The following is a 22,674-nucleotide window of genomic DNA, read 5'->3' as shown; positions in this document are numbered from 1 at the left end:
GAGCGGAGTCAACCACACGTGTGATTTCTGCAAACCAAATCACAATACCTAACTAGGGTTGCCATTAATTAACCCAAAACTAAGTATTGACATCCAACAGATTCTGAACTAGAAATGCTCAGTAAAGATGTTAATTACCTAACTGGTTTTTACCTTTGCATAAAAGGGTCCATCCTTGCCTCAACATGAAAACTGGAAGTAATAAAAGGCCACCACAGGCCAGGGAGATAGCTCAGCAGGTATAGATGCTGGCCACCAAATCTGACAATCCAAGTTAATCCCTGGCAGACATGATAGAAGAACCAACTCCCCACAGGCTGTCCTCTGACCCCCACATTCACACATACACACATACACCAGTATACACACATACACACCCATACACACACATATATACCCATACATGCAGAAATAAAAATAAGAGGCTAGAGAGATGGCTCACCAGTTAAGAATACTTGTGCTCTTATAGAGGACCCTGGTTCAAGTCTCAGCACCCATGTGGTGGCTCATAACCACCTCTACCTCCAGTTCTAGAGGACCCAATGCCCTCTTCTGTTTCCTCAGGCATCAGGTATGCACATGGTACACATACCATACATGCAAGCAAAATACTCATACACATGAAATTAAAAAAAAAAATCAATTAAAGGAAAAGGTTGTATACTTTAAAAATAGAAATAAATGCTAGAAGAAGAAGAGGGGGAGGAAGAAGGAGAAGGAGAAGAAAAGGAAAGAAGGAAGGAAGGAAGGAAGGAACGAACGAACTTTAAGGGCCACAGTGACAGTGGGTGTTTTCCAGAGAGGAGGAAGCAGTTTATAGCAGTCACATGATGCTGACCACAAATACACTCAGAGTCAGGAGTGAATCCTCAGAAAGCCTATAGCTCTAGGAAGTTAGACAACTACCCTACTAGATAAAGAAATTAATGATAAACTTACTATTTTTAAGTTTTCCTTCTGTCCTCATTCTTTTATTTACTAATAAACAAACAACAACAAGCACACAGTCCAGTAATACTTTGTTTCTGTGGATAACAGACCATAAAGCAAGGAGCAGAACTGTACAAGAATGATGTCTAAATTCTCCATATTTTAGAGTCAACTGAGAGGACTTTGTAGCATCCACCAGCAAGGCCAACACTGGACTTATCTGAGACTGTGTTCCAAGTGAAAGCTAACGGGCTAGGGTGAGGCCGACAACTCAGCTCGTGCCCAGGCCGGCCTTGGGCTGCTCGAGTACCTTGAGAACGGTGTCTCTGCTTCATCCTCAACTCTGCCAGCGAGTTTCCACTCTGCCCTCACTGCTGGCTGGTGGAGGCCAAGGGGTGGCTGGGGAAGATGCGGGAGGTGAGGATGGTGATGGTGTGGATGCGGGATGCTGCCTTGACTGAGATAGGCATGCTGTTCCCTCCACTGCTGCAGCCGAGCCTGCTGCTGCCTCAGTGTCTCCAGAGCTACACTTCCATGCACTCGATCTGTAGAAGGAGGGGTGGAAAATTGTTTTCGTCCATTTGGGGCTTCAAGGTAATTTTTTGCAAAGACCTTTACACCCAGATTTTCTCCACAAAGACAAAGAAATAGCTATAGCTCGGGTGGGTAAAAGTTATTTCATAAATTTGCCAGAGCCCAGAGCTACAGTACTGATGCTGCTGTAAAATTTTATTATACTAATTGGTTGGGTTTTCTGGCATTATTTGGAGACATGAATCAATCTTGCTTAGAGTAAGCTGTACAAGACATGCCATGTTAAGCAAATAACCTGGGGACTCTTCACATGTGACATCATGACAGGGAAGCTTACCCAAAGCATCTCCTATAGGCAATCCTGGGGAGCTCTCATCAACAAAGTTGTTCAGAGGAGATGCCAGGATGGGACCAGGCTGTGTGATGGCTCTCAGCGGACTGTGGCCGTCAGGAAGCACGGGAGGTGGCTGCTGCTCGGGAACCACAGCCTCTGCAGCAGGAGGAGACTGTGGTCTGTGAGCAGCTGCATTATTGAAAAACGCACTGGTGGACCCTGCCTGAAATGCAGGAGAGAGTTGAGGCAGTGGCTGCGGGGCCTGTGGTGGTGCCTGGCTTTGCTGCTGGACCACCTGATTTGTCTGGGGTGCCACCTGATTTGGCTGAGGTGCCACTTGATTTGGCTGGGGTGCCACCTGATTTGGTTGTTCAGGCAAATTATTCTGCTGTTGATTTAACAAGGTATGCTGCTGGGGAATGGGAAATGGTGGCCTGGGTAGCTGAGGAAGCGGGTGAAAATGGCGGCCAGGGATTGCATACTGTGCGTGTGGTGCAGGAAGAGGAAGATTTATGTGTCTTGGGTTGAGATTATCTTTTCGAGGAAATTTGATATTGGAATAAACAACGCTGGGACGGGATTCAGGACTTCTGTTCTGTGGATTTGATTCCAAATCAACCTAGAGGAGAAAAAACAAAAACAAAAAACATTTTTAACTGTTCATTCAGCGGCTTTCATCCTTTCCCAACCACACCCCACTTAAAGGCTATAATATGCTCTTATCAGCAGCAATGGGAGTGCTGAGGTGCAGAATCAATCACCTTTGACAATCAAATAAGGGCATATTCTTATAAATTAAAAAAGATGACAGAGGAAACACAGCATATTAAATTTGAGTCTGAAGAAAAGCCACTGCCGTTTTAATAAAAGGGCCACTCTAATTCCTGCTAAACTATTTTCAATTTCACACTTTCTTCCTTAGAAAGAGAACCATTAATTTCCTTCAGATATAAATCAACAAACTGTGCTCTTTCCCTCTGATTTTATTGTTTTTAATATATCCAATCTACTTCTGCAAACAAATCAACATTAATAAAAACTGTGTCTCTGGCAACTTTCAAATGAACTCAGATACCATGTCACTTTTGTAGAACCATTACGGCTGCTGACTTTTGTCGTTACATAGTTGGACATTCTTTCTCTTAACATTCGGGGGGGGGGGGCCGCGCTATTAAGTGCACTGTGTCTGATTCTGAAGATTAAAAAGCAACAGTAAAATTCAGTATACTCTTCAGTATACTCCCTCAAGAGCTTAGAGCTGGAGCTACACTCAGCCCAGGCACTCTGGCTCCGGTGCCCTGAACCTGTAAATTAGGTCTTCTCAGAACACAGACAGTCAACCATTTACATGTCATTCATGGCTCCTTTCATGCTACCATGGCAGAGCTGAACAGCTCTGAACAGCTGAACATACATGTCATGAACATGAAGCCTGAGACTGTCTAGCCCTTTACAGAAAAAGTGGAGGCTCTGTATAAACACAAGAGACATTGGAAAGAGGGGTCGTATAAGATACTAGGGTTAAGAAAAGTAAAGAAACCTTCAGAAAAGCAATGGCGTCTGAGCCGAGTATTCCAAAACAAGCTGGGGTGCTCCAGGGAGAGAAGAACATTCTAATAAACAGAGGGTGAGAGCAGCACAGCAGAGGTGGGGTACACATTTCCTGTTCATAGAGCTAGATCTTTGCTTCTTGACATGTTAGTTTCCCCTCTTGACATCAATCACACAGACCCTGACTGACTCAACCCTGAGCACAAACATCAAGTTTGATGCCATTAAGCTTTGGAGAACCACCAAAGAAAAAGTTGGAAGTTAAAAAGCGTGGTTGTCTTGAAATGCAAGTTTGACTGTAAGTGTTGATAATGTGACAAATAAAAACAATATGTAAAGTGACCCTTTTTCTGCTCCGGCTGTTAAGCCACTCCATAAACTGTCAGGTGTCATCTTGTCAGTGAGATTTGCAGGGTACGTGCTTAGCCAAAGCCTGTAAAGCTAGAAAGGGTGCCGATCCCTCTCCAAGAAAATGGAACGGGGAGCTGGGTTCCTGATTTAAGCTAGGAATACTGACCAGGCTTTTTCAGCCAGTTGTAATGCCAATCATATACCAAGAGCAGTCAGACCTCACCACTTGACCCTTTGGGTCCCTGAGATTGCTGGGTGTATGAAGTATTTAGAAAACAAGTGTTCTGGTCTTCCTAAGCAGTTGCTGTACCTGTTGTTCACATCTCAGAACCTAACTGAGGTTCCTCATAAACAAACATTTCCTCATTCAACTCATAATCTTGTAGATGGCAAAGCTCCATTAGCCAGAGACACAACTCTCTCCAAAAGACACTGTTGATGTGCACACTTTGACCACACACATAAGGCTATGGTTACACGTCATGGCTGTTTGTGGCTACACTGCTGTTTTAATGATTCCATCACTTTTGACTCTGACAAACAGGAAGCTCATGACCACGAAATTCTATGATCTTGAAGTGGGAAAGAGCTGCAGAGAAAGTGAATGTGATGTGTGATTGAGAAGGGTGTGGGGGTTGGGTCCTCAGCTTGGGGGGGCGTGTGTGGAGGGAGACTAAATGGCACTTTAAAAGATCCTTCAGTGGAAGCAGCAGTGGCAGATGTAGTTGGAGGTAGCTAAGTTCTAAGTGCTAGTTCTAGGTGCTATCAAAATTAGAATCAAGATAGTGAAGTGTCAGTCATGTTGTGGCTTTTAAATTTCTGTTAGAAAACAAAGCTACCTGCTAGCCATGTTCCAGTTTCTTTACATCCTGATGCTTTGGCTTTGGGGCACAGGAAACACGGAGGAAAAAAAAAAAAAAGGAACTCCAAGCTCTTGTTTAATTCAGTGCCTCGGTATTAAGAGGCGTGTGACAGACATTAAGAGGAAAGGAGCTGAGTGACAGCGGTAGATGCGGGCTGCTTCAGACCCTATTATTAGGTTTACTTTCTCTGCAGCAGACCTCTGACTCAATCAGCAAGTCTCCTGGCTGCCTCACTCACACTGCAGTTCCTCCTACAATATGCCTTCCATCTTTGGCCTCTGTCAGTCAGCCATGATGGGTACTTGAGACTGAAGACAGAGAATAGCTGCCTAGGCCCAGGTTGGAGATCCAGACTGAAGTCTTTCTTATGATGTGGGCACTTACACAACTCAGACTAGGCTATAGCCATCAGCCATAGACTTCAAAGAGAAGTGGGACCACACAGAACTCTGGGAAATCACAGCTTGAGAGCTAGGGTCATGAGGAGAGAGGAGAGGGGAATGTATTACAAGAAACAAACAAACAAAACCCCAGAAGGTTGTCTAACAGAGTTGTAGGAAAAAGAAATGGTGTATTAAGGAAAATAACAGAAGCGAGACAACCAAAGAAGCAGGCGCTGCAGTGAGACAGTGCATGGGGCGGCGCACAGCCGCTGTGGTCAGACAGTGCATGGGGCATGGGGCGGCACACAGCCGCTGCAGTGAGACAGCGCATGGGGCATGGGGTGGCGCACAGCCGCTGCAGTGAGACAGTGCATGGGGCATGGGGCGGCGCACAGCCGCTGCAGTGAGACAGTGCATGGGGCATGGGGCGGCGCACAGCCGCTGTGGTCAGACAGTGCATGGGGCGGCGCACAGCCGCTGCGGTGAGACAGTGCATGGGGCGCAGAGCCACGGTGAGACCCTGGGACTAGACCTAGACTGTGTGGGTTAAGACGAGACACCAGGAGGAAGAGGTCAAAGAATGCATTTTTCTTTCTGTACTCTCTTCTGTGGTTGTGTGGCTCTGGGCGTGCTGGGTAGACACTACCACTGAGCCACATGCCAGGAGAAAGCATCTTTAAAAGTCTGCTGGCCAGGGTTCACATATGAGGCTAGAACATGAGTAAGTGCATGGCAAGCAGAGTGGGAAGAATCGGTGGGTGGGAGGAGTCTACACAACCGAGAAGGCTGAGAAGCTAGAGTTAGTGAGGTGACCTGGGGAGGACAGGGACAGTAAACTCAAGAGGCCTTCATCTACGGCTGATGCTAAGAAAGTAAAGAGGCTCAAGGACACATAAAAAGCGAGCTATGCACTTTTTATGCATAGCTAAAACTATGCATAAACCAGCATCAACCAGCAGGGCACAATCCTGACGGTGGTGTGTCTAGAGCAGTCACTTCCACATTGTGAGGTGCCAGGCTTGAGAAGAGCCACTGAGGAACCAGGACCAAGGAGCTAAGCACTGCCCAAGAAAGGAGAGGGCGGAGTCTCGCTGAAACTGAAACCCATAGCTTCCAGCCACACTACTTCACCAACAACACGGTCTTCTCCAACCTGTTCCAGCACAGACACAGGAAGAGCAGACAAACAGGGAGACACAAAGTTAAGGATCTCCACAGTGGGTGTGGAGGACAAGGCCAGGCACTGAGGGAGCCACTGCCACAGTCCTTTCCAGGCCAAAGTCACTGTCAATGAGACACCTAAAGCTCTGTCTTCATACAACTTTTTACCGTGAGGAGTCTATACATTCAAGTCTATTGCTGAATTAAAGAAAATCTCAGGAAGGGGGCTGGAGAGACAGTTCGGCAGTTAGGAGCTCTTGCTACTCTTGCAGATGACCCAGGCTCAATTCCCAGCACCCACACGGTGGCTCACATCCATCTAACTCCAGTTCCAGGAGCTCTGATGGCCTCATTCAACCTCCACGGGCACCCATGTAGTGCACATACATACATGTAGGCAAAACACTTATACACATAAAATGAAATAAATATCTAAATTTTTTAAAAGAAGAAAATCTGAAGAAATATTTACGTGCAAAGGAAATAACTTAATGAAAGACAATGGGACAGGAGAAGGGTGGCATGCCCTACTGAAACAATGAGCTTAACAGACACGGGAAGTGGGAGATGCTTTGGGCCAATCAAACCTTCCCCACCAGAACCACACTCAGTTGATGTGAGCAGCGTACCTGTTTGGGCTCTGTAGGCTTTTTCTCTGGTGTTCGGATCTTATTAATTTCAGGTCCAGGGTTATTTGTATCAGTTTTACCTAAGAAAATATTTTTAAATCCTTATAATTATCTCCAGTGAATATATTTCCAGTGATTATTCAACACTAGACAAAGCAGAATCGTTTCAACAACATGCACTCATTCTTATCACTTTATACTACTACATGCATTTAGTTCTCTATTTTCAGAGCTGCAGCTTCTCTACCAAAAAAGAAAAGTTATAAATGAAAAATGACAGGGCAAAAGCTTTACAAAGGAGAAACAACCTGAAAACAGCAAATAAAAAAGAAAACGGTCCACTCTCCAGGAATTTACAGTCTCATTTTTTAAAAAACTAGACATATAAAAGGTCTTGGTACTCCTGCCCGCTCACAAAGGCTCAACACTTTGTTCGTTTGCAAATGCAATGAAGTGAAAATCCAAATGATGCATCCATCCAACTCACTGAAGGAATCTAGGCTGACTGTTAGGGCTTGATCGACAAGCTCCCTGAAAGCCCACATGGAGAGGCTTGTCCTCTAGCCTGTGCGCTACGGGGAAGAAGAAACCTTAGGAGGTGGGGATAGAGGACAGAAGTGGGCTTGGGACTCCAGCCCCTTGCTCTCGGGCTTTCTCCTTCCCTACTCCCATGAAGCAGACAGAACTCCTCCAGCACACATGCCCGCAGCAACGGGACAAAGCAAGGGTGGACCGTACGTATCCATTGAAACTAGAAGCCGAAACACATCTTTCTTATGAACTGCTGACCTCAGCCATTCTGTCACGGCGACAGGAGTTACAGTGTGCAAACATTTTGAACGTAAGTAGGTGATGGATTACAGAGGAAGCCAGGGTAAGGCTTTTCAATAAAGTTAGAGTAGACTAGCCTAACTTCCCAAGTGTGAAGAGCTCTAGTCTGAAAGAATTGAGCCTAAGTTGGGTGGTTTCTGAGAAATGCTCTAGCAGCAGCGCCAGAACTCTGTAAATGAACTGTCACATCAGAGCTGACTTCTCACTGCACTTGAAGACATGGGAACTGTAATGGTCAAGGTTAAAAACCAATGGCTGGCCAGAAGATTAGATAGTGCATAAGAAAAACAAGGCAAGCTAAGGAAAAAAGCAACAGAAACTACCAAAACCAAAACACAGAGAAAAACCCTGAAAGGAACCAACAAAGGGCCAGTCATGAGCTTTGGGGGATGTTACGCATCTGAATGCATGAGTAAATGGGACCATAAGAGAAGAGGGCAGGTGGTCAGACAGAATATCTGCTGATATCAACCTTGAAAATCTCCAAACATCATAAGAACTATAAAAGACCCAACATACACATACAACCAAAAAGCAAATGGAAACCTTCCCAAAGGCATATTATAATCAAATTGCTAAGACCAGTCTAAAAAAACACCTTTAAAGCAGACAGAGAAAGCATAGTATATTACACAGACATAAAAAATAAGGCTAATGATGGTCCCACACACTTCCTTCTGTGCTAGGCATCAAAGAAGTCAGGGTCTTGAGACTGCCAGGCAAGTCTGTAAAACGATACTTTGAAAAGAAAAAAAAAAAACAGTAATATTTTTAAATAAACCTACGTAAAAGTAAAATTCGCTGGGCCATGGTAGTGTGCACCTTTAATCCTAGTACTTGGGAGGCAGAGGCAGGTGGATCTCTGTGAATTCTAGGCCAGCCTGGTCTACAGAGCAAGTTGCAAAACAGTCAGAACTACACCGAGAAAGCCTGTCTTAAAAAAAAGAAAATTAAAGTGAATGCACGGCCACCAAAGCCCAGAGAGGGAGTTCTGAACTTCCGTCAGTCCTTTCACTCCGCACGGTGTGTGGAACATAGTTGGAAGGTATACTACAGAAGTTAAAGATATATACTAGCCCCAATGCAACTAAAGTACTATTAACTATGTCATAACTAATAAGCCAACAAAAGATATCAAGTGGAATTATAAGTACACCCTACAAACATCAAGCTCACAGAAACCAAGATTTTTTAAAAAATCCATTTCAGTGTGGAGGTGTACACCTTTAAACCCAGCACTCAGGAGGCAAAGGTAAGCAAATTTCTGAGTCTGAGGCTAGCCTGGTCTATGTGGAGTTCCAGGCCAGGCAGGGCCAAAAGAAGGAATACTAATTATAAACTGTCTACTAGCAACACACTTAGCTGCTGCTGCTTTTGGGCAGTGCCATGGGTACAATGTAAACGAAATCTGCCTTTCTCACTGCACTGGAGCCCCAGCCTCAGAAACGTACCTTACTGATACAAACAGGCTAAAAGCAAAGGGTCAAAACAAATATGGACCACTGTCATTAGTCAAAAGAAAGCCCAAGAGCTCCACAGATGATGACCAAAGTAGACCTCAGAGTCAAGAACATCACCAGAAACCGTCATTCTGTAACACTAAATGAGTCACCCGAGGACATACTCTTGAATGTTTATCTCCTAATAACAGACCCCTAAAATTTATGAGAACTGACAGAACATAAAGAAAACCTAGACAAGCCTGGCATAGGAAATAAACCTGTCAACCCAGCTCTTGGGGAAGTAAGGCAGAAACACTAGGAGTTCAAGGTCACCCGGGGCTACATAAGCAGTCCAAAGCCAGCCTAGCTGAGACTTTTTCTCAAAAAAAATAATACAAAAGGTAGACAAATACATTGTTTTCAGAGACTAATTCCTTTCTTCAGAAAGTGACAGAAAAGACAGAAAACTAGCAAGGACACCAAAGACTTGAGCAGCAACCCTGACCAGCTCACCCTAAGCATTCCAGTGCTTCCGGTACACATAAAGCATTAATAAAGACAGACCACACATCTCAATGAATTCAACAGGATTCACGCATACAAAATACGCTCTCTTACCATGATGGAATTAAAAGTAGGAACCAGTAACAGGAAACATTTTAGAAAATCACTAATAAACAGAAATTGAAACTCACCATCCTAAATAACCCATGGATGTTATCTTTTTGGTTTTGTTTCTGCAACAGGGCCTTACTACATTGCAGCCAGGTTAGCTTGGATTTCAGAATCGTCTTGCCTGAGTCTTCCCAATGCTGAGATTACAGGCAAGCACCACCCACCCAGTCCATGAATCTATTTTAACTTTAAGAGAAATTCAAAAGTACTTTAAAGTATACTGAACTCAATAAAAAATGCAAAGACAACATATCAGAACCTGTGGAATGTACTAATGAGGAAGACATTACACGAAACAGTCATTTTAATCGAGCTTCTACCCAAAGGCTTTATACTTAAACTGCTTTTAAATGTTGGAAGAAATTAAGATCTAAAAAGATAGGGACACATATACTCTGTCCATAGACCAGAGGCTTAATATTGTTAAGCTCCCAATTATTCCAACACTGACCTAAAGACTTAAAGTAATCCAAATCAAAAGCCCAGCAAACTTTCGGCATTTTTTGTTTGTTTGTTTTTTAAAAGACAAGCTCATTCTGAACTGCTTATGGAAATGGAAAAAAAGCCTGAACTAGGCAATTTTGGGAAAGAAGGAGGTAGGAGCACTTAGACCGCCTGTTTTCCTAGAAGCATGTCCAGAGCTACAGTACTCAGGCTGGCACAAATAACACTAACGCAAACAGACACCAATGAAAAAGAAGAGTCCAAGGATGGTGGGCTGATTTGAGCATGTGTGTCAAGGTAGCCCAGTGACAGGAGAACAGACCTTTCTATAGATGATCCTGGAGCCAATGACCATAGATGTGCCAAACAAACAAAACACCACACCAATGTATCAGTCCTTACCTCACACCACACACGACGTTAACTCAAGGACCCAGGGGGAGGGTTGAAGCCACAAGATGTCTACCGGGATTCCACCTACCGTTTCGATTTTGCTCCTGTTGATCCTTCTCTGCATGCTGATTCTGCGGCTGCCCTATGTTGACAGGTGGGTGATGTCCAAGGCCATAGGGGATCGGCGATCCACGTCCATGTGTATGTAATAGGTTCATATTGTAGGCCATCGCTGCTGGGTGTGTAATAATCCTAGGATCAACTGCAAACCTACCCTGGTATCCTGTCCATGGCACCTAAATTATTATAAGAAATAAAGTAATTGAACTGAGTATATTTCTGAACACAAACTGATACAATGTTGTTGATTAGCAAAAAACAATCATACACATAGAGAGACCATAATTTTACCCAACTACCATGTTGATATTATTCAACAGTAACAATGGATGGAATCACTACTACATCCTTAATGGCCAAAACCTGATTCTCAAAATCTTTACCATGTTAGGAAAATGGATCACTGGGGGTTAGAAGGAAATAGGACTTGAAACTGATACTTAGTCCCTAATACGTCCAAGCAGTTTACACTCCTGAATCATTTCCCCTCCACAAGGACATACACACAGATTACCATGAAAATGATCTTTTCAAATGAAAACTGCATGGTTACATAGTTTAATAGACTGGATCAAAGAACAGAGGGGGAATGTAGGGCCTCTCAATTCAGAGAGTAGGTATTCTAACCTTTCATGAATAACAACCATTTAATGCTCACTCACAGCAGGCAAAATTCAAACAGGTCATTATGTTAATTAGTGCTTTTGATTGATTCAACTCTACCTTAAATCCCCTTCACAGAGGCAGAAAGCTTGCCTAGATACACATGATCTCCCCAGGGTACCACAGATGGGATGGTAATGACAACTGCTGTCGTCACTGTTAGAACTGCTGGATGCACTCTCAGAAATCTTACACACTAAAAGCTTCTCTGACCTAGTAAAATGAAATAGAAATCCTAACAGAGAGTCTATTTCAAGCAGACCATGTATCATGCTGCCAGGTGTCTGGGAAGAAATAACTCAGCTGAAGTCCAAAGCCTCTGAGCACAGGTGTGACAATTACTCTGCTTGGCTGCCATGCTTGTGGCCTACCATGGCCAACAAGAGCGAGAAAGTTCGTAGCTCAGCAGTTTTCTCTTCATGGGTATGGGCAGGAGTGCCAAAGCTGATTCTCCTTTGACAAGCTGACAAGATCACCTCTGCCTGAAATCTCACTTAAATAAACTGTGTCCTAGGCTAAAACTTCTAAATTTAGAAATATTGATGTTTCTACAAGTTGAACAAAAAGTACCAAACATTTCAAAAAGGATATAAAAATGAGTTTATAAATAAGATGGAAGTCCTCTAAAAAATCTCTTCTTGCCGGGCGTTGGTGGCACACGCCTTTAATCCCAGCACTCGGGAGGCAGAGCCAGGTGGATCTCTGTGAGTTCGAGGCCAGCCTGGGCTACCAAGTGAGCTCCAGGAAAGGCGCAAAGCTACACAAAGAAACCCTGTCTCGAAACACCCGCCCCCCCCCGAAAAAAAAAAAGATGCAAAAGACAAATAAATGCATCACTTATACAATTCTCCTCAGGAAGGGGGAAAAAACATTTCAGAAGAATTCAAAGGCTTCTGAGTTAAAATATACTACTCACAGACTTCTTCATATTCTGTGACAAACCAACAAGTTACACATAATAATACATATTTCTTTGGTCATTTCAAAACTTAGCAGTTAAACATGAGTTACTTTAGAAGAATCTCATGGGCACTGGAAAGTTAAAATAAAAGAGTATATGGGTAGGGGTGTGGCTCAGTAGTGACTGCTGAGCATTCGGGAGACCCTTGGTTTGATGCCCAGCACTGAAAAGCAAAGGCTGGCACTACCTGACTCAGGAGAAAGTATTTCAAACATCCACTTACAGGCAAAGGCACCGACATGACCACATTCCCTCCATAGACAGCAGGTACATAAAGAATACTTGTCCCGGTGTGAGGATCTATTCTTTGAACGGGGCTTGGAGACTTTCCCAAACTTGGGTGAGGTCCAAGAGGGGGTGGAGGAGTAAATGCTCTAATAGGATTGCCAATGAGTACAGAAGGATTGGGCTGAACTGTAAAACAAACCAAAAAAAAGGAGACTCAATAGCTGTACACATTGACCTTGACAGAAATGCTCTAATCATCCAATAGCAAAAACATTTCCCAGGAGACCCATGAAACGCCTCCACCAAAGAACAAGTGTGCAGAATAAAGCACATTAGAAAACCGTTCCACGGTGCTCTTGAACATCAGCCACAGCTGTGCAAAGGGGACTTCCCAAAGCCTGCAGTGTTAACTTCTGAGAAGCTGGAGGTAAGTCTTCAAGACACAGAACCATGAGTGCACAACTTGGAGCAGCAGCCTCAAGACCAGGAGCAGACAGTTCCTCAGAACCAAGTTCTGACTTACGGTTGTAACTCAGGCACATATGGAGTGAAGGTTATGCCTGTATCACATGGTATTCAAAATTTATCTTGAAATTTTTATGACACCACATTTATAGGATAGAAATACTTTGAGAAGACTTATGTTGTGTAAAAGGCTGTGCGCTGGTAGTTACAATCTGACCACTTTTCAAAAATTAACATGTCATAAAAGAATTCACTAAAACTACAAAGTTCTTATCTGTATATGGGGGTGGGGGTGGCAGAGGAAAGACAGATAGACAGAAAGACAGAAAGCTCTTTCCCATAGCAAATTTTGTTTATAAAAATAAGAGTTCTACTCACCAACACCATCATTCTGGAAGTGGTCGCTCTGGGGATGATGAAGGCTTTTCCCCTTTAAGACAAAAACAAATACAAGATAACCTAAGCATGTTTTAACTTTAGCAAACTGAATATCTCCTCAGCATGTGCAAACTAAACATAAATACTCACAATTAATATTTGAAAACTTTCAGGCTGTAATCAGGCACTATTCTGGCAATGTCAAGTTGACTTTCTTTAGGTCCACACCCTGGCAGGCAACACTGCTGTATCTTCAGGTTTCTGCTTCAAAACTGATGATACCTAAAATCCCTTTTTGTTTGTATCTTAAAGATTTATTTTATCAAGACTGGAGAAGTGACTCAGTGGTTAAGAGCACTGGCTGCTCTTCCAGAGGACCTGGGTTCAATTCCCAGCACCCACATGGTGGCTCACAACTGTCTGTAACTCCAGTTCCAGGTTACCTGACACATTCACACCAATTCACATAAAATAAAGTTAAATATACTATTTTTTTAAGATTTATTTTATCTTGCTGTGTGTGCGTGTGAACACACACACTTGTGCATGAACATAGTTGTGGGTGGGTGCTTAGGCACAGAGGTCAGAAGAGGGTATTCAATCTCTTAGAGCTGAATTTACTGGGTTTGAGAGCTGACGGGCTTATTGTGCATGTGTGAGGATGCACACTCCAGTCCTCATGACTGTGCAGAGTTTCTTCACCTCTGAGCCATGGCTCTAACCCCTGTTTTGTTAAGACAGATTCTCATGTATCCCAGGCTAGCCTCAAAATGGCTATGTAGCTAAGGATGACCTTGAACTTCTGATTCTTCTGCCTCCACCTCCTAAGTGCTGAGATTACAGGTATGGCCACCATACCTAGTTTTATGGGGTGCTAGAGGTGGCTTTGTGCATCCTAGACAAGCACTCTCCCATCTGAGCTATATTTCCAGGCCCTCAAATTCTCTTTTTAATAATTTTTTTTTTGGGGGGGGGTTAGCTTGGTTTTTGTTATATAGCTTGGCTGGCCTAGAATTTGTGATAGAATGGACTGGCCACAAACTCACAGTGACCTTCTTGCCTCTCTGCCTCCCAAGTGCTGAAACTACAATGAAATGTGCAATCAATACAATGATTTCTATCCCATAGTAACATCCCCAAAATTGCTCTAAAAACGAAATGACAAAATATAAAAGTTGTTTTTCAAAAAGAAAAAATCTCAGTGTTCTACTCATAGGGCGAGAACCATACTAACAAGGTTTGATTTTTTTTTTCCAGTATGATTCATAGTATCTCAAAGTATTCAATTTTCTCTGAAAATAAGCAAAAGAGACACTGATGATTTTGAGGGAAAATTTAGTTAATTGCTAGGCAGCAATTTGGCAATATAGATCAGAAGCATCAAAAATGTACCGAGACTTTAATACTGTAATTGCACTTCCAGGAATTTATCCAATTGAAATAATCAGTGATCTGGGCACAGATGTTCATCCCAGTGTGATCTATATGTGTGATAAATGCTTAAGATGCAAATATCCATCATTTGGGGCTTTATTAAATAAGCAATGACAGAGTCACATGTGATGCTGATATCAGTCTGTCCTTACACGATCACAAGTCACCAAGGAGACAAGGGTATCAATCCTAAGATCATCAGAAACTGGATTCTGCCAACCACCTGCATCAGTATAGAAGCAGATTTCATCCCAGTCCCAGCCTTGAAAACCCAGAACAGAGAAACAAAAGCAAGCCAATCCCAACCAAGGTGATAAATCCATGTTCTTTTTAAGTCCCTACACTAATGGAGAGGTTAATCAGCAGGGAAAACTGAGGCAAAGGTAGCTATAATTGAGGCCCACCCCACTTTTAAAGCTGAGTGGCTTGCTGGCTGACAGACAGTACCACTCTGGGTGCTCTGTGATATACCAAATCAAAAGCAGACTGGGGTTCACACACACACACACACACACACACACACACACACACACCTTTCAGTCTAATTCTACACTCCACACAACTCAAAGGACATAGCTACCCACCATATTTTGATTTAATGGGTAACTGTAAACAGCAGATTTACTTGGTTTTGGGCAAAATACAGTTTAGTAGCTTATAATCGAAACTGAATGTAGCAGCCAGCTAGAGCTAACTATGTACAGAAGTTATTCTATAATAATTAGTTTCACCTAATAATAAACCTCAGCATGTGTGCTTACCTTTGCTAAGGTGCAATTGTGGGATCTTTTATAAGCAGCTGTAGCTCCTACTTTTGACATCTGTAAATGTTCTGTATCATCTGTCATTCATTGGTTTAAATGTTTACTTTCTTCATCACTCACTCTGTTTGCCCCACTTATTCATTCAGTAAATGCTTACTAACTTGGAGGACAGGAGAGGTGGCTCAACAGTTAGGAGCACATACCGTTCTTGAAAAGGACCTGAGTTCAGTTCCCAGCAAAGTCTAGTGGCTCACAACTACCTGTAACTCCAGCTCCATGGGAATGGACACCCTCTTCTGGCCTCCACAGGCATTGTACTCACATATACAAACACACACACACACACACACACACACACACACACACACACACACACACACACACACACTTAAAACTAAAAACAAAGGCTGGAGCCAGACATGGTAGTACATGCTTTAACCCCAACACTCAGGAGGCAGAGGCAGTGGACCAAGGAGAGCTGATGCCAGCCTGGTCTACATAGCAAGTTCCACAAATACATAGTGAGGTCCTATCTCAAAAAATAAAATAAAACCTCTTAAAAAATTATCTGTGTGTGTGTGTGTGTGTGTGTGTGTGTGTGTGAGAGAGAGAGAGAGAGAGAGAGAGACAGAGACAGAGACAGAGACAGAGAGACAGAGACAAGCAGGTGTCTTGGAGGTTGGTCCTCTTCCCTCCACTGTGAGCTCAGGAGATCCATCTCAGGTCACCATGTTTGTCCAGCAAAGACTTCCACCTGCTCAGTCACTTGCCAGCATGAATTCTCAACTTTCACATACTGTAAGCTCCTGTGGTTCCTTGCAAAAATGTCCCCTGTTCTCTTGAATCCTATACTGTGGTGACATTTTGTTTGTGATGTAACAAATAAAGCTTACCTGGAGATCAAAATGTGGAGCTAAGCCACTAGTTAGCCATAGAGGCCTGGCAGTGGTGGCATACACCTTTAATCCCAGCACTCAGGAGGCAGAGGCAGACAGAGCTCTGTGAGTTCGAGGCCACCCTGAGCTATACAATATTGATCCAGTCTAAAGAAGAAAGAGCCAGGCAGTGGTGGCACATACCTTTGATCCCAGCACTTGGGATCTCATGTCTTTAATCCCAGCACTAGGGAGATGAAGACAGGAAATGATACGGCTAGGCAGAGAGAGGAATATAAGGCAGAGGAGACAGGAGCTCAGCCCCTTTCGGGGTGAGGATTCATAGAGTTAAGAAGTCTCTAGTGGCTGCTGCTCTGCTTCTCTCATCCTTCAGCTTTCACCCTGATACCTGACTCCGAGTTTTTGTTAAGACCAATTAGAACTTGTGATAAACTGCACCCTTTGTAAAAGCTTTCTATAGTTTGGAAATGAAATGTTCCCCACAGACTTGGTCCTCAGCAGGTGATGGACCCTGTAAGAGGTGGGGTGGAGTGGGAGGTCTTCAAGACAGAAGCAAATGCCCTTGGTTGGTTTGTGGGACCTGGTCTCTCCTTTTTTTCCCCTCCAGTTTGGCTTCCCAATGATGAAGTGGTTGGTTTTTCTGACACAAGCAGTGTCAGACCCAAAGCAAAGGGACCAACTGGGTGTAGACTAAAACCTTTAAAATGTGAAAATAAATCTTAGCACATTGTAAGTCGATTATATTAGATATTTGCTACAATAATGTAACACAGAACTTCCTTATTCATTTAAAAAAAAAACTACTTCTTTTTCAGATAGGGTGTCATGTAGCCCAGGCTAGCCTAAACTTATAACAGAGCCAAGAATGACCTTGAACTCCTGATCCTCTTGTTTCTACGTCCCAAATACTAGGATATCAGGCATGTACATCATCATACCCAGGTAAAGAGTACTTAGAGCATCATTTTACCCAGATAGTCTTCTGGGCACAGAGCCAGAGCAATGACTAACACAAGCAAAAACCACCCCAGTTGAGCTAGCTTGGGTTTCACTGTTACTGTTGTTTTGTTTACATCTCCCCAACCTCCCTGCCCCCATGTCCACAATACCGCTCTCAACTAGAACCCCAGGGTGTGTATCTGACTCCATCTCCAGCTTCTGCATCCTGCTGTCATCCATCCAACATCTGCCAAAAAAGGACTTGCAGCTAGCTGGTTTATCTATGCTTCTAACACATGGCCCAAGGAAGTGATTCAGTTGTGCACACTGCCCTCTAATAACACCAAGTCACAGGAGCAAAACATAGTACATTTTTATGAAGCAAGAACGTATGACTGTGCATTAGCAGAGCTGCCCTCAGCTTAGTGCCTCTTCAGCTAAAAGACCTTGGAAATAGGAAGCCATCCATCCCTGCTCACATTAGGCATAACAAAGCCCAACGCTAACCTGCTCTCAGTTCCGAGCAATAAGTTTATGCCATGCCTACTCTACAGGAGCCAGCAGACTGCAGTGACTCACACGTGCCATTCTCAGAATCTGCTTCTCAGGACGCTAACTGCAAGAAAGGGTTGTTGTTGTTGTTTCTGTTTTTCATGCACTGGAACAAACAAGGCAGCTGTCTTTGCCCAAAATAACTGTGGCTCAGAACTGCTAATGGCCTTGACCTCCCCATACACCTCAGCTCTGACCCCTCCAAACAGGATGTTTCCAGACTACAGAACCATTTCATCCTCAAGAATCTAGCAAGTTGTCTCAACTTTGTCAAATACCACTTGAAATGAAAGGGTCATTAAAAGATAAGAACAATTTTCTTTATTCAAACATTATTTTAAAACAGAATCTCTGTATATAATAGCTTGTATAGACATGCCTTTAAATGTGTCAGTGGGGCTGGCAAGGCAGCTCAGCAGGTGAAGCAATTTGCTGACTCCCCCAGGTTGTCCTCTGACCTCCTCATCTATGCACGGCACCAGTGTGTGCACGCATGCACAGGCACACACACAAATACGTAAATTACATTAAGAAATGGTTTTAGGTTTTTTTAAATAAAATAAAATGTGTAGTAATCCTTTACGCTGCGCTTTTATTCGCATGTCATCTGCCAGTCTCAAGTCTCCCAGCAAGGAGTGCTGGCAGGTAAAACAAAAAGTCCCCAAAGTCTTCCCACTTTCAGAGGATGACTACAACATAAGCATGGCTCCCCCCATGCTGTGTTCTCATTCATCCACCGACATCTTGGGGAAGTGAACTCTAGCCCAACACGCCAGTGTAAAGGAGGGCCTTTACCTTGGGTGGTGACTGCTGCTGTCTGCTGCTGTTGCCTGAATGCTGCAGTCGTAAAGCCCGGGGAATAAATTCAGGAGCCAGTGGATTCAACACATATGTCTTCTTGAGTTCTAAAGCCTCTAACTGTGCCTTGATCTGATCAAATGTGATCCCGTGTAGGCTATGATTTTCATGACACAGGGCAATAAATCGCTCCCAAAACTTCCTGCAGAAAAGATTCAGAAATTTGGGTTACAAACGTCAGCGGGCGAACAGAAGTAACTAAATGTGATTTCAAATTCTGCCCACCTCAAGTCCTTAAGGCTAATATTCACATGCATACAATACAGACAGAATCTTTCTAGCAAATGACAAAACTTCTTAAGTTTGATATTCAAACTGCAGTCAGTCTAGGAGTATGCTACATATAAAACAGGACCACAAAAAGCTTTGGCCACACTATTACAGAAATATATGTTTGTGAGCCATATAGTAAGGTTTTCAAAGTGATGGTAGCTCAATTTGTAGAAAATCTGTACTTCTAGTCTTATACACACACACACACACACACACACACACACACAATACATGTATCATGCACTTCTAGTGATACATGCAAATATACACATCTACAAACAGTTATGCTCTGTATAACGACTAGTCAATACCACATTGCATATATAAAGCAGTGGACAATGTCATGGCTGTCCTAATCTGTGTAAACATCAGCTGTGACAGTCATTTAATAACGATATCACCCAAAATTGCCTTTCTCATCAGTAAGTAATGAATGACTGTATCGATATACTACATATAGAGAGAATTCAGATTTCCATGCATATTAGTGTGAACTATAGATTGAAAAGAATTTTGTGTGAGACTAAGGAGATGACTCTGCCTGTAAAATACTTGCTGCATATCATGAAGACTTGAGTTGTGAACTACAATACCCACACACAAAAGGCTGGGGTGTGGCACCTATACCCTGGGAGGATCTCACTGAGTCCCAGGTTCAGTGAGAGACTCCCTTCTCAAGAAAGTAAGATGGATTGGATGAAGAACACTTGACCCAACTTTAATTCCCAGCACCCACCTCAGGTGGCATAATGATGGCTTGCAACTCCAGCTCCTGGGGACCTGACTTCTGGCCTCTATAGGTGGCACCCACACATGTAGCACAGACAGACAGACAGACACATAAATAAAAACTAATCTAAAATAATAAGCTGCAGAGTGAGAAAGATACTCTGATGTTGACTTACACAGATTTGCACACATAGACACAAACATACACAACACAAAAGAACCTAGATATGCTAGATTACGTAAAACCAATTCAGTCAGAACATAAACTGGAGCCATGAAGGAAATAATCCACAGGAGGATTCTCAAAAATAATCAGCTACTCATATATTTTTCTCTTAGAGATGCTTGTCATAAACACAACTTATATTATTGACTAAGTGGTAAAAGCTAAATAAATTATGGAAAATATAAGTCACTGTAAAAATTGTAATGTTCACTATTCATTTCCTTATCAAATCTGTAAATATTAAAAAGAAAAAACACACGCCGGGCGGTGGTGGCGCACGCCTTTAATCCCAGCACTCGGGAGGCAGAGCCAGGCGGATCTCTGTGAGTTCGAGGCCAGCCTGGGCTACCAAGTGAGCTCCAGGAAAGGCGCAAAGCTACACAGAGAAACCCTGTCTCGAAAAACCAAAAAAAAAAAAAAAAAAAAAGAAAAAACACATTCAAAACTTGTTACAAGCATTACAAAAAAAGTTGACCCACTTTTGACTCAGTAAGCAGGCTAATGAACTTAAGAGATACATATTTGAAAAAGAGTTCACCATCCTTCACAGTCAAGGAAATCCAAATTAAAACTGCTTTAAGGGACTGGAGAGATGGCTCAGAGGTTAAGAGCACTGGTTGATCTTCCAGAGGTTCTGAGTTCAATTCCTAGCACCCACATGGTGGCTCACAACCATCTATAATGAGATCTGGTGCCCTTCTTCCAGTACGCAGGCAGAACACTATGCATAATAAATAAATAAAATCTTTAAAAAAAAAAACTGCTTTAAGGCTTCATCTTAGCAGTGTCAGAATGGTCATCACCAAAGGAACAAGTGATAACCAGTGCTGGTGAGGATGTTGGGGGAGGGGGCTATTTGCTGCTGGTGGGAACACAAACTGCTACAGCCACTACAAAGCTACATGATCCAGCTACAGCACCTAAAAGATACAGCACAGAGGCCATGCACATTCCAGATGCATGCACCGCCATAGTTACTGCTGCACTTTTCACAACAGCTAGGAAACAGAACCAGCCTAGATCCCCAACAGATAAACAGAATGCATACATACATGCATATATACTTCAGCCATAAGGAAAGCCAAAATCATATTTGCAAGAAAACAGATGGAATGGAAGATCATTGTGGGAGGCAAAACATGCCAAACTCAAAAAGACAAATATCCTGTTTTCTCTCATATGAAGAATCTAGATTTAGGAGTGAGTGTGTGTGCGTGGGGTGGTCATCAAAGTAGAAAGGAGACCATGAGACCAAAGATCTTGAGGGAGAGGAGGCTAAAAAGAGTTCATGTGACGTGGAGGCAGAAGGCAGGCTGTTGGGAGCATGGGTACCAGCAAGAGCGGCTGATGGAGGATGGGGGAAGACAGGGAAAGTGGGTGAGGAAGGACAAAGTTCTAACCCAGTGGTTCTCAACCTGTGGGCCACAACCCCTTCTGGGTTGGAATGACCTTTTACAGGGGTTGCATATCAGATATCCTGTATACCAGACATTTATATTACAACTCATAACAGCTGCAAAATTACAGTTTGAAGTAGCAACGAAATTAATTGTATGGTTGGGGGTCACCTCAACATGAGGAACTGTTACTAAAGGGTCACAGCATTGGGTAGACTAAGAACCATTGTTAAGAACCACTGACACAAATATATTATATATATTGTATATATACAAATGCCATGAGACCCATGACTTTGTAGGCTAACTTAAAAAAGAAAAGAAAAATATACAAAACTACAAAACACTTCTGGGTGCTAAACATCAAACAAACAATTTATGACATACAAAACTAAAACAAAAAAATGCACTGACCACAGTTGTATGCTATTAAAGGTTTGGGAACAAACCAAATACAAAATAAATATTACAAAAGTCAACATAAAGTTTAAGTGTTTGGTTATCATTATAAAATGACTACCTATGAGGTTAGAATAATAGCTTACGCCACTGAAGACATGTGAGGTGCCTTCTTCCCTAGTTAGCACTGCAGTGTCCAGATGGACAGCAGGTAATCAAGAAGGCTTCAAAACCATTAAGGAAAAGGCTGTGATAGAAAGTTAAGGCATGAGTGGGTACGGGTGACTGACAAATCTTAACATGCACTTAATTCTGAACTGTGTTTCTTTACAGTTGCATGTTACCATCTTATTTGTGGGTATGTGTATCTAAGTACAGGTACACGTAGCTGTGTGTACGTGGAGGTCAGAAGACAACTCCCATTGGTTAGTTCTCTATCATGAGTTCTGATGGTCAAAGTTAGGTTGTAAGCTTGTACACCAAATGCTTTTACTTGCTAAGCACCTCGCTGGGCCATTAGTCTTATTTTTTAAAGATGAATTTAAGAGATAGGTCTTTTTTAGAAAAAAAATCCTAAATATAAAGAAAAGGGAAAGTAAAGCATCCACACTTGGTATTTCTGAGCATAGCATAAGGCTAGGAAGATGATCATTTGGTTTCAGGAACTGTGTGCTGCTAAAAAATGCACACTGAAAAGCTATCCTTCATTTTTGTTTTAAGAACTAAACGTGTGATGGTTTGAATACAGACAGCCCCCACTGGCTCATATATTTGAATAATTGATTGCCCAGTTGGTAGAACTGTTTGTAAAGAATTAGGAGGTGTGCCAATGGGAATGGGTTTTAAGGTTTCAAAGGCCCCTCCCATTCCC

General features: G+C 42.8%; 1 protein-coding gene across 27 annotated transcripts in view; it reads right to left on the bottom strand.

The window, feature by feature from the left end:
* Nucleotides 1-22,674, bottom strand: part of Helz (helicase with zinc finger) — a 171,639-nt gene that overhangs the window by 14,840 nt on the left and 134,125 nt on the right. For all 27 annotated transcript variants that reach the window (XM_076543601.1, XM_076543593.1, XM_015994149.3 and 24 more), the window contains 7 exons: nucleotides 18,717-18,921; nucleotides 13,337-13,388; nucleotides 12,489-12,679; nucleotides 10,610-10,817; nucleotides 6,737-6,816; nucleotides 1,802-2,417; nucleotides 1,241-1,475 (listed from right to left, as the gene is read on the bottom strand). In XM_076543601.1, the coding sequence (XP_076399716.1) occupies nucleotides 1,241-1,475; nucleotides 1,802-2,417; nucleotides 6,737-6,816; nucleotides 10,610-10,817; nucleotides 12,489-12,679; nucleotides 13,337-13,388; nucleotides 18,717-18,921 (1,587 nt within the window). The remainder of the gene's footprint in view (nucleotides 1-1,240; nucleotides 1,476-1,801; nucleotides 2,418-6,736; nucleotides 6,817-10,609; nucleotides 10,818-12,488; nucleotides 12,680-13,336; nucleotides 13,389-18,716; nucleotides 18,922-22,674) is intronic.

The sequence above is a fragment of the Peromyscus maniculatus genome, chromosome 8 (genome assembly GCF_049852395.1).
Source record: "Peromyscus maniculatus bairdii isolate BWxNUB_F1_BW_parent chromosome 8, HU_Pman_BW_mat_3.1, whole genome shotgun sequence".
Taxonomy (NCBI): Eukaryota; Metazoa; Chordata; class Mammalia; order Rodentia; family Cricetidae; genus Peromyscus; species Peromyscus maniculatus.
Note: the sequence above shows the minus strand (reverse complement) of the source record. Positions and strands in the feature narration are given on the sequence as shown.